General features: G+C 46.4%; 1 protein-coding gene across 1 annotated transcript in view; it reads left to right on the top strand.

Annotated features, from left to right (window-relative positions):
• The first annotated feature begins 1,075 nt into the window (after positions 1-1,075).
• Positions 1,076-12,763, top strand: part of LOC147320169 (dachshund homolog 2-like) — a 37,095-nt gene continuing 25,407 nt past the window's right edge. The window contains exon 1 of the mRNA XM_086308140.1: positions 1,076-1,509. Within this exon, the coding sequence (XP_086164266.1) occupies positions 1,094-1,509 (416 nt within the window). The 5' untranslated portion in view covers positions 1,076-1,093. The remainder of the gene's footprint in view (positions 1,510-12,763) is intronic.

Here is a 12,763-nt window from a genome sequence, read left to right as displayed (position 1 = left end):
ATGATACAAAGACTCAAAACACTGGGTCACTGACACAGGACCAAACGCTGTCCCAGCTCTCGCCTTTCTGGGACAATAAGACCTGTGAAAGATTTGGGTTTTAAAATACAGTCTGCCACAGGTTTGTGCAAAGTTGCAGAACTATTTGAAACAGAAATTACATTAAACAAATTGGATTCTAATATTCAGACACGTGTGCTAAACACAGGGCCAAATGTTCAGGTAGCCAAAGGTTTTGGAAAGTTCTCGATGTACCTGCAGACATTACTAGTGTGCAGCTGATTCGACGTCCTACACTCCCCCCTGTGAGATGTGATGATTCATGTGCTGAGGTGTTTTTTTCTGTTCTCAAACTGATCTCCCTGTTGGAGCTCAGTCTTTGTTTTCCTCGTCTTTCCTCGTGTTGTGCATTTTCTATGGTTTCGGTTCCGGGTCGCTGCTCGTTGGGCGACCGGCCAGTGCTACCTAGCCTGACCGGTCTCCCCAATGTGATGTTTGTGTTTTGTATGTATGGTCGGCAGGGCATCTATCTTAATTGCTCCTTGGGGATAAATAGAGTTTTTTTGACTTGACTAAACCACAGATGTCCAACTCCAGGCCTCGAGGGCCGGCGTCCTGCAGGTTTTACATGTTTCCTTGATCCAACACAGCTGGTTTAAATGGCTAAACGACCTCCTCAACATGTCTTGAAGTTCTCCAGAGGCCTGGTAATAAACTAATTATGTCGAATTATGCGTGTGTGTGTGTGTGTGTGTCTACATACATGTATTATTTTTGTGAGCTTTGTTTAAAACATCAGTAAATGAATAAAAAAATAAAATAAATGTAAAAAGTCGAAAACAAAGTGAACGATAAACCTCAGACTCACCTGTCAATCATTCACCTGTCAGAATCACAGCCCCGAAGCCCCGCCCCTGGGAGCGCTGTCCTCAGCCAACGGTAGTCTTGTCCGTCTGTGGCGCCCGCGTGTGATTGGCTGGATCCTGATTGGCTGTTGGCGGCAGAGAGGAGGGGTGAGAGCGGAGTGGAGTCAGCGTGAGCGGCTGCTCGTGGACAGACGCGCGCGGGCGGCGGATTAAACAAGGGTTCGGACATGGCGGGCTCCTCCATCCGGACCTCCAGCCCTCACACCGACCCTCTGCTCCACTCCGACCCGCCTCACAGTGCTTCTGTCCCGGCCGGCCCCTCGCGGCTGCCCGGCGGCAGTGTCGCGCACGCGGACTGCCGGATGGTGGACGTGCACGGCGTGCAGGTGGCGTCGTTCACGGTGGACGGTGCGGAGCTGCTGTGCCTGCCGCAGGTGTTCCAGCTGTTCCTGAAGCACCTGGTGGGGGGGCTGCACACCGTGTACACCAAGCTGAAGCGCCTGCGCATCAGCCCCGTGGTCTGCACCGTGGAGCAGGTGCGCGTGCTGCGCGGGCTCGGAGCCATCCAGCCCGGAGTGAACCGCTGCAAGCTCATCAGCAGACCCGACTTCGAGACGCTGTACCGGGACTGCACCTGCGCCAGGTGAGCCGGGCCGGAGGGAGGAGGGGATCAGCTGGAGTCTAGTTTACTTCATTGATTTGATTTGAGTTGTTTATTTGAGGTTTTCTGACACCGGAAACGATCAGCGTGTTTGATCAATAACTTTAAATAAAGTGAAAGCGTTTGAGCAGCTGAGCGCGTGATGAAATCAGCTGTTATTGATTGTTGATATTTTCTGTTGTTTGTATTCTGTATACCACCTTTTTAAACGGTAACTGTAACGGAATACAGTTACTCCTATGTTCTATTTTAAATACGCTGGTAAATGTACTCTGTTACACCCAGCACTGTTTGGCTGATCGATTAGCTTCAGCCAAACACGCCACTCTCAGAGCCAATCACAGTGATCGGGTCAATAATGATGATGACGATGATGTCATCAGCATGTGTGTGTGACATATGGACGAACATGCTACCAAAACAAGTTGAAGCACACACACACACACACACACACACACACCTTGGTCTTTCTGCTTGCATGAGGACCGTCATTACCATTAGGGCCCGGTGGGGTCTTGTCACGCTGAGCCTTAAGGGGAAGGTGGCTGTCATCTATATCCTGTTATGATATTATCGGTCTGTGGTTTATATGATGATTCCTGCAGGTCCAAAGACATCACTGTGCCCTGTACTTTTTAATCTTTAACACCCTCCACTCAGTGAATCTTTGGTCGCTGCTGTTCGTCCTGCGGTAGAACAAAGACACAAATTGATATGTTAGGGGAGTGTGTTTGTTTTTGTTTGGCAGGCTCGAAAACATTTGTAAATTAAAATTAGGATTGCCGCTTATGAAGAGATCCACCAGCATGAGGGGACAGAGGCCCCCATTAAACAGAAATTAACTCAGTCCCCACAAGAACACAAAGACAAGTTCACAGAAACACAAATCTTCTGAGTGCCAGTGTCTGCGTCGCATCCAGGTGTGTGTGTGTGTGTGTGTTTGCGTGTGTGTGTGTGTGTGTGTGTGTGTGTGTGTGTGTGTGTGTGTGAGTGTGTGTGTGTTTAATCACGTGAAGGTAGGTTTCTGAACGTGGATCAAAATGTTTTTTTAATTATTGGATTATGTAAATACCCCTCAACTAATTAAATTAACAAAGAGAAGCTCTGTGTGCATGTGAGTGTCCGCGCGCGCCACGTGCGCGCGTGTCTGTGCGTGTGCGTGTGCGCGCAGCGTGCGCGTGCGTATGTGTGTCTGTGTGTGTGTCCGTGCTTGCATGTGTGTGTATGTGTGTGTGCGTGCGCGTGCGTGTACATGTTGTATGGTGTTCATTGATGAGGATATTCATAGAAATACAGACTTTATCATTTGAGCAGCCGTTTCCTGACTGCAGTCATCACAGCTGGAACATCAGCCTGTAGCAGGACAGTGTTAATGTTTTTAGTCCTTTATTTATCCAGGTAAAAATCTCATTTTCAAGAGAGACCTGGCATCATGACAACAAAAGTCAAAAATACATGTACCACATTAATACATAACATCTAAAAAAAATACAATATCCCGCACAAACATGTGAAAAATATACAGTAACAGATCAACTGAGTGCGACATTAAAAACAGTCACACTGAGTAAAACAGTGACATCACACATGCTCCATCAGTATGTATCATCATGTTGGACCTGCTTCACTCATGAATGTAAGAGTTAAAACAGGAAACAAAGCGTTTTTGCACTTTACTGCTCGTGTTTGAAGCTTTAGCTGACATGCACTCAGTGGGCGCTCGCAGGTCAAGTTTTTTTTTTTCAAAATTATTACTCCTGTTAAAGTAGGTCAGCTGTTCAAGAGTCTGATAGTAGTGAGGAAGAAGGAGCTGTTGAGTCTGGATGCTCTGGATTTCTCACTTCTTCTTTTTTTTTCCTGTCCCGTTTGGATCTTTAACCATCAGAATTGTTGTCTTGAGGCCAAGAAAGATGCCCAACGGATTTACTTTAGCAAGTGGATCATCATGGCCTTGCCATATTGGTCCATTTGATTGACCTTTATTATAATTATGTATTTATTTTATTTTCAGTTGTTACAGACGAGACAGACATGACTGGGGGATAGGACAGGGAGGGAGAAAGAAAGAAAGAAAGAAAGAAAGAAAGAAAGACACCTGGATAACCTGTCGAGAGAAGAAAAAAAACAGAAGAGAGAACAAACAACAAAAAAGAGCAACATAACAAACACAACACCATCACAATACACTAGCTAACAGTAGATACTAAATATTAAATGTTATTGTGCAGCACGCAAGATCAACAGCGCACAATGTGCTTTGAGGTAGCAGCCAAGAAAGGTGTACATATAAATGGCCCACCCTGTAGTTTGTGTCTGTGAACACCCGTGTGTACACCTGTCTGCACACCTGTGTGGATCAGCACGCTTGTATTCAAAAGGTTTCTCCATGTAACGATCTGCTTGGGAGTTTGGGGAGCCATAGCCCCGCCCCCCCAGGGTATGAAGTAGGTATGGAGGAGATCCAGGCCCCAGAGTACGAGAGCCCAAGGAGGACCATCGAAGGGGCAACCGTGCCACCCTCCTGGGAAGACCTGAGGAGAGCCCCAGACGAGAGGCCACCCAGCAGCCACGGAGCAGAGGCCAGAGGGGGTTGCAGTGACATGCCCACGGGCTCTGCCGGCAGCCATCTGTGCCAGAGAGGACCGAGCCCCAGGTCCAGAGGCCTGAGGGCACCCCACCCCCCGGAAAGAACCCAGCCGGGCCACAGGCGCCAGGCCCCGCCGCCCCGCCAAGCAGCCACCAGGAGTGAACCAGTACATACATGAGCACCCAGCCCTGGACACCAAGAACCACCAACGCACCGACGTATGAGGGCACCAGCCACCGTCAGGGAGTGTGGTGAGGGGAGACAGGCCTCCATACCTCAGAGAGCCTGAGATGTTCACAGAGAGGTGGCGTCTAAGACCCGACCTGACGTCTAGACACAGGCGAGCAGGCGCACGCCCATACACATATAAACAAATACTCAGCACTTGCCCAACATGAAGACAGACACAAATAGACACTGTACACACAATCATACTCCCCAAACATACTCTTTATCCCAGGTCCAGGTACCGCCCCCTTATCGGGCAGTAGCAGGGAGGCCCCGCATCCCAGACCCCAATCTGACGGCCGACACTCCTCACAGGGGTGAGTGGATTTCACACTTCTGAACCTTCACCCCGAGGGCAGATGGTAGATACTCTGCAGAGAGGGCAGCGGGGTCCTGGTGATCTTCTCCACAGTTGTTATCACTCTCTGCAGGCGTTTGCGGTCCGTAGCAGTAGTGCTGCCGTACCATGCAGCTGGTCAGTGTGCTCTCCACAGTGCAGCTGTACAACCTGCTGAGGATCTTGGCCGACATACCAAATTTCCTCAGCCTCCTCAGGAAATACAGCCGCTGCTGAGCCTTCTTGACCAGCTGTGTGGTGTTCAGTGTCCAGGTGAGATCCTCAGAGATGTAGACGCCCAGGTACCTAAAGCTGCTCACCCTCTCCACTTCAAGGCCCCGGATAAACAGCGGCTGGTGAGGCCTCCTCTTCTTCCTCGTGTCCACTATCATCTCCTTTATCTTATCAGTGTTGAGGGTGAGGTTGTTGTCCTCACACCATGATACCAGACCGGCCACCTCTCTCCTATAAGCCGCTTTGTCCCCTCCAGTGATGCGACCGATCGCTGGAGTGTCATCCGCGAACTTCAGTATGGTGTTGTCTTTGTTGGAGGCGACACAGTCGAGGGTGTACAGGGTGTAGCGGATGGGACTGAGGACGCATCCCTGTGGGACGCCAGTGTTTGTAATAATGCTGGCTGAAGTCCTGTTGTCAATCCTGACAGACTGGAGCCTGCCAGTCAAAAAGTCCTGTAGCCAGTCACAGAGGGTGGGGTGCAGGCCGAGTGTAGACAGCTTGTGAGAAACATGTAACAAACATGCATCTGTGGGTTGAGCATCAGAGTCGGGGCACATTGAGAAGACTCTTGCCTGGTGTTGTTTACTGGATGACTGAAGAAGCAACAGTTTGACTTAATGAGCAGGAACCTCAGCAGCATGTGGAAGAACCACAGATGTCCTCTGTTGCACTACCCAAAGTCCTCTCCTTCGGGTGGCGCTGTCACTTGGTGTTCACGCTCTCTGCGGTAGAGCATCACTTCCTGTTCCTGTTCCACCACACAGTGGTGTTTTTGAGTAGCTTATCTGCTTAGCAATTTAATTAAAAACTTTTAGATAACTTCTGTTTTCATAGTATAATCGTCACGTGCTTCATCCGAAGCACACTCTCTGCCAAGCTCTTTAAGTTTGTGCAGCTTCCCCGCTTGAAAGGGATTGATGCATCTACCACAGGTGTTTCACTGGATTTCACTCAATGACCAGGCGGATCTTTTGTTTTTCTTTTAATCTTCTTTTCGGCCGTAGTCAGCCATAGGTGAAAAATCTTTTAAATACAAACCAAAAAACCAAAATACAAACGTTTGTTATCACACCTCTGTGAATATTAACCAAACCAAACCTTTTTTAACACATCAATAGCAGTGCATAAGCTTTGCAGCACAATATTTACTTGAGTATTTTTAAATGCTCAAATTATGTAATTCACTCTAACGATTGTACATACTGCTTTCTATAAAAGTGCAAAATCAAATGACCAATCTGCATTAGAACTTAAACAGTAAACAATAGTATTCATGACCAGCTTCTCTTGCACTTAACCATATGCAAGCATTAACAGTCTTCCATATGCAGACCGACGATAAACAATGGTGCCGCTCGTAAACAGGCGACCAACCCACGGCACAATGCTAATGCTATGTAAGCTAGTGGCAGCCGCGATTCTTTAGCAACCCGCTTCAATCAGTTTTTGAACTTAGCCAGGAACCATTTCCTTACCGGCTGCCTCCCTGGATTTATAGATACATCAGCTCCATACAATATCCCTGCCGGTGACAACTTATTAGTCTCAATATGCGTACTCGTGTGTACTTGCGTTCTCGTGTACTCATGATACGTCATCAGTTGGAGACCAAGTACTGTTCCACTTCGAAGTACGCATCAAGCCGAGAACGCGAAAAAATCCCGGATGTGTTCTCGCTCCGCCTGTTTTATCGAGCATGCATCGGTGGTGACTTGTGTGGACTGGTACAGCTAAATATCCCAGAATGCATTCCGTCCAAAACTCAAACGCGGCAATGGTGGAGGAGCGCGGCTAAAAACTTTTAAATATTTCTGGGTCACAAAATAAACTTTTAAGATATTTTCAGGCAAGAATGTAGCTGTGTAAGCTTCAAATATCTGCTCGGTTTATCAAGATATCACATATTTCTAAACGTGTAGACGTCTGTTAACCACCAGCCTGATAGCAAAGCGGGAGGTCAAGGATTACTAGAGCCCGGCGAGAGCAGCGGACTCCCGCACATCGTTTTCAACGATGTGCTCCCCGGGCGCCCAATGGCTGCCCACTGCTTCACTGAGTGAATGGGTTAAATGCAGAGAGGAATTTCCCCACGGGTATCAATAAAGTACACGTTCTTAGTAGGGGTGCAACGATATTCGTATCGATATTGAACCGTTCGATACAGTGCTTTCGGTTCGGTACGCATATGTATCGAACAATACAAAATTTGTAATTTATTTTATCAACTTTCCTTCCGACGATGCTGTCGGTGTTGAGCATTCAGTGAATCTGCGTTCGACTACTCCGCCTAGGCTGCACTGTTGAGCGCAGATCCACTGAGCGCTCAACACAGACAGCATCGTCAGAAGGAAGAGCGCAGGGCAAGCTAGCGAGACAGAAGTTAAGCTCTCTGTCACGGCCGAGGCCGCTTCAAAAGGTGACAGGACTCAAATGCAGGACGCTGAACAGCACGTAAGTAGTTTTAGAGACGATGTTTAATTACTCAGTAAGTGTTCATAAACTGGAAAGTGAGGTTAACAAGTGCAAAGTGCCACAACTGAATCACAGGGGTCTTAAGCAGCCTGGGCTAAGTAAGCAATCTGGTCTTGGTCAGTGGGAACAGCAGTTCCGGGGATTGGGCTGGAGGGAGAGTCACACTGGGTCCAGGGAAAGGGTCAGGGTCACTGTAAATAGAGTACAGACGTTCAGGTATGGGTCAGGAGTAATATGGATAAGCTGTTCGTTCAGAATCCTCCTTCGTACTGCGTACTTGCCGCGGGTGGTCGGTGGTGACGTGGAGGGGTGAGTGGTCCGGGTGTGTGGTCTGAAACTCCTGGCGTGGAGGCAGAGAGGCAGGCAGGTGGTTCGGGTGAACAGCCTGTGGGACTGTCAGGTGGTCCAGTATCCGGGTTGGAGCTCTTCGGCAGAGATTAGTGTTTGGCAGCTTGGTGTGGCTATGAGAGAAACGCACAATGAGACAAACACACAATGAGACAAGGTAATTCACAAAGCAAGTGCGAAATCACGGTGGTGGCCTGCACTGACTAGGGTTAGCTGAGAATCTGGCGAAGAGAGGTTGAGTGCGCTGGCCTTATGAGTCCCCGGCTAAATTACCCACAGGTGTGAGCAATCAGCAGAACACTGAGGCCCCTCCCAGGGGTGGAGATGCCGGCTCGGAGGGAGACACACTGGCACACACCCGGACCATGACACTCTCCTTGCAACATGGCAAATTGAACCTCCCCCACCCTCATTCAGATCTGGCATTTGGAATTATTTTGGTTTTCATGTGACATATGACCCTGAAGGTAAGCGAGTCATGGACTAAAGTAAAACAGTATGTTGGATGTGCCACGCAATGCTCAATTACATGGGTGGGAACTAGTGTGTTAGCGCAGTTAGCTCGTTAACGTGTTGGCCGTCTAGCCCCATGCACGGGGCGATCCGCGGTAGCTCGTTAACGGAGATTTGCCGTGTTGTGGCGTTAAGGTCATTTCAATGAGATTAACCTGAAAGCACTAGTGGGAACACAACGAATATGACTGCACATTTACGCCGACATCATCCTAGTGCAAAGACAAGTGGAAGCAGACAAAAACAACAAGCATGCTACTAACTTTAGCCGAGTCATTTAGACAGCCGTTAGCACAGGATTCTCCTTATGGGGACCTGATATGTTTAATATGCTGCTGAGAATATAGCCCAGAAGAAGCGTATAGTATAGTTTTTATTTTGGAAAGAGACATTTCTCTGTAATAAACTCTCTTTTCCAAAGATGAGTGATTCCTCAATCAGATACAGGGCTCGCAATATCACTAGCCCGACGTCCTGGGGCTAGCGATTTTTCCAGTCGGGCTACCAAAATCTATCTCTTCCCTGCCCGTCGGGCTATTGTAGGAAGGAAAAATATATGTCAATGCTTTTGCATTCTTTCAGAAATGTAGCTGGGTAATTATGTCATTGGCATCGGTGAGCCACTGTCAATATGTGACATATTGAAATTGCGTTTGAATTTGCGCTTGTTTTTTTGCTTTCACTTTGCAATCGTGCGAACTGTGTATAGAGAGCGACAGCACTGATCTGTGAGTGATGATAATTTGTGCACCAATTCCTCTGACATCGTCTTATTAATCGTTAGCTTACTATGCAAACATGACAAGTGAAATCTCCCGCAGCTTAAACATGTGAGAGGTTGATCGCGCAGAGAATCGCTGAGCTTATGTGAGTGCATGTGTAAAAGCAGCAGGATATATATTTTAGTTCTGCTGAGCCAAATAAGACAGGTCAGGGTGAAGAAGTGACAGCCAAAGAAAAGCTTACCACAAAACGGAGAAGTTATGACAAATCAGACTATAAGGCAAAAAGAAAGTGCAGCTTTATGGTTTCATGGACAAAAGAATTTCTGTGGCTGCAATATGACGAGCTAAATAACCAGGGCTGCACATAAGTGGTCCGCAGGTGCGCATTCGCTGTCAAAATAAAAAACACGCACAAGGGTTAGGGTTAAATTTAAAAACTGTACTTTTGAGTTAAAATATATATTTATAATTTTAATAAATGACAAATTAAAAAGGCATGAACATTTTTTTTTTGTATCGAAAAAATATCGAACCGTGACACCAAAGTATCGAACCGAACCGTGAATTTTGTGTATCGTTGCACCCCTAGTTCTTAGATAACATCGAAATGTTAATGTTTGGTTTATTTCAGTGTTTTATTTGTTCCTGAGTAAATTGGTTTGGCTGAGATATTTTTCAATTCAGGAGGAAACATTTTCAAACTAAACCTATCAGCATGTTAATACGTGGAGATTCTGAAGGCTGCTTCAAAATGATCAGATTATATTTCAAATATTTGTTCAGTTCTCTTCCAAACCCCAGCAGCTGTCTATTGTAATTTTTGAGTGTCCACTAAAATAAAAATAAAAGCATTCTAAAATCTCACCTGTTTCGCTGTGATTAAAGTTAAGCTTCATAACATATTACTCACAGTTAAATTAAGAGGGGACGGCAGTAAAAACTCCGGACCTGTGACATCATCAAATACGCTGGTGTTCCAATTGTACAAATCGCGAGTCCGTGCTCGCGTTCTCGGCAAGTCCGGACTCGCCGAGAACGCGAGTATGGAGTTGCGTACATAGGATTGAGAAAGGGCCATTGAAAGAATTATACTGGGTTAGTGGCAATTTCCTGTTGTTCCCTAGTTCGCCTTCTTTTTCTTCCCGGACAGAAAAACAGACACAACATTAGTTCTACCCAGCTTGCCCTCCAGCCTGTCACTTTTACTTCTTTGTCTCAGGACTCTCCACCTCCTAAACTCGGTTTGACTTGACACTCTCCGTGTACTCACTACCTAATTTATAGCCAAAGTATTCACTCACTGTGTCTTTACTGTTTCTCTATCTTAGCTTTGCCGACTCGCTAGCAGCATGGCCTCTTCACCTGTCCCTCCTGCACTTTCCTGCTCATTGTGTCAGATGTTTAGTTACTCCTCAGCCTCCTTTAGCAGTAATGATACTTGTAACAAATGTTGCAAATGGAGGCCAGGAGGGCAGCTGGGGAAAGAGGGCGGCTGGGTGACGGTGAGGAGGAAGCATAGTCTTAAACAGAAGCCCCAGGTGCACCACCAACCTGTTCATGTGTCTAACCGGTTTTCCCCACTCGGCGACACACCCGCCGGGGGTCAAACTCTGGTAATTGCCGATTCTGTTCTCAGACATGTGTCCTGCTGCAACAACAGCACTACCACAGTTTCCCCAGAAACTGCACTGTCTACTGATCATCATCATCAGTATTATAATTATCATTATTATTGTTATTCAGGTAATGCTCACCTTCTGGGACATGTGTGTGTCAAACATGGAGACAGGAAGGGTTTGTTTCATTGGCATTAGAAGGATCTGTTTCACACCTGTGCAGGTTGGATCTTTGTGCTCTGTGTTAGCATCCTCCTGATGCATCACTCAAGAACTTAAGACAGGACGGCCTGAATTGATGGTGCCTGTTCCAGATGTTAGTAGTTAGGGCTGGGCGATATGGCCTAAAATCCATATCGCAATATAATTTGAAGCATGTGCGGTAACGATATATATCACGATATGTTCTTTTCTTCTGTATAACGTATTTTCCACACTTAAAATCCTTTAATTTTCTCAAAAATTGAGAGTGTGCCTCATGTATGAATTCTGGTTGTGCTTACTGACCTCGAACCGATTTTGACTGCAGAAATCTGTTAAAAATGTTTTAGTACAACTTTGGTAAGCCGCGCTGCTTGATGGATTGTCAGAGCATTACGGCGGCTGTGGTGAGGAGCTTCACGGAGTAATCTGGGTCCAAAACGCCGTCCACTTCAGGTCCCAAAGTCAAACGAACACTGAGAGTTAAAAACGGTCTGAATTCTTTCATCTTTAATTAAATCATCAGCGTTGCTGCTTTACCAGGTGTAACAATTAAGTTTAACATCCAGGTATCCATGAAAACAGAATTTATTACATTTAACGGAATTAGAAGTTAGCAGGAAGTTAGCTCGCTAGCTTCCACCTAAACATTTCATACCGTGCTCTGACTGAGAGATTTTTGAAACTAATTAATATGTACAGCTCTGTTATCATTTCCAACATAAATGAATAATAATAATGGATTGCATTTATATAGCGCTTTTCGGGGCCCTCAAAGCACTTTACAATTCCACTATTCATTCTCTCTCACATTCACACACTGGTGGAGGCAGCTACAGTTGTAGCCACAGCTGCCCTGGGGCAGACTGACAGAAGCGAGGCTGCCATATCGCGCCATCGGCCCCTCTGGCCAACACCAGTAGGCAGCAGGTGAAGTGTCTTGCCCAAGGACTCAACGACAGAGACTGTCTGAGCCGGGGCTCGAACCGGCAGCCTTCCGGTTACACGACGAACTGCCAACTCTTTGAGCCACGATCGCCCTAAATGAAGACAGAAAACTAAACAGCAGTGGTGTTTGCAGGGTTACTGAAGTTGGACTACCTGGTATATAATGTTGTGCTACGTGATTGCTAGTGACACAGCTATGTTAGCATAACATTAGCACAGTGAAGCTGGAGGATGAACACCAACTTTTTTCCACTCGATAAAAGTTAACGTGACGGATTCTGGTGGTCAGGGACAAATGCAGTCGCATAGCAGGATGCTGTACACGGGCCAAACTTCAGTCAGGAGAACAACTGAGATCATTCATCCACAATACGAGGTTAGTCATTAATATACTGCAACAACATGGGAACAGAGCAGCTGCAGAGAATTCAACATTAATGAATCAATGTTACAGAAGTGGAGGAAGCGCAGTTTTTGGCTTTCCCCATATTTCAACAGTGCTTCATCTCCTTGCTGTGACTGTCGCCATAATTTGCAGATGATTATGGTTGTAGCCGCTGCGATGCTTTTGACCAAAACAGGCGCAGCTTGATGACATCATCAACATGCGCTATCGCGATAGAGCGATATAGTCAAAGTCTCTATCGTTGGCCAAATTTATATCGTTTCTATCGTATATCGTTTATAGCGCCCACCCCTATTAGGAGTGTTGATTCAAAGGTCAACAGAAACTGTGTGTAACTGACAACTCCAACACACAATGTGTACAAGAAACAAGACAAAAATATAAAAGATGTAAAATTTCAAGCTGCCTGGAACTCACAAACTGAACAATTAGAGAGAAAAAATACTGAAAAGACACAAACTACAAGAAAAATAAATAAAAACAAGGACCAATGTCACAGTTTGTAAGCTCTACGATGCATTATCGGGACACAAACCTGAACCCTCAAACACACACACACACACACACACACTTTGTTCTTCGCAGTTTTTTGGTTTGCTGTTTTCAGAAGTAACTGCA

Source organism: Aulonocara sp. 'chitande type north' Nkhata Bay, linkage group LG10, assembly GCF_057382095.1.
Source record: "Aulonocara sp. 'chitande type north' Nkhata Bay isolate Kocher_YH1m ecotype deep benthic linkage group LG10, A_spYH_male_GT1.1, whole genome shotgun sequence".
In the NCBI taxonomy this organism is placed as follows: Eukaryota; Metazoa; Chordata; class Actinopteri; order Cichliformes; family Cichlidae; genus Aulonocara; species Aulonocara sp. 'chitande type north' Nkhata Bay.
Note: the sequence above shows the minus strand (reverse complement) of the source record. Positions and strands in the feature narration are given on the sequence as shown.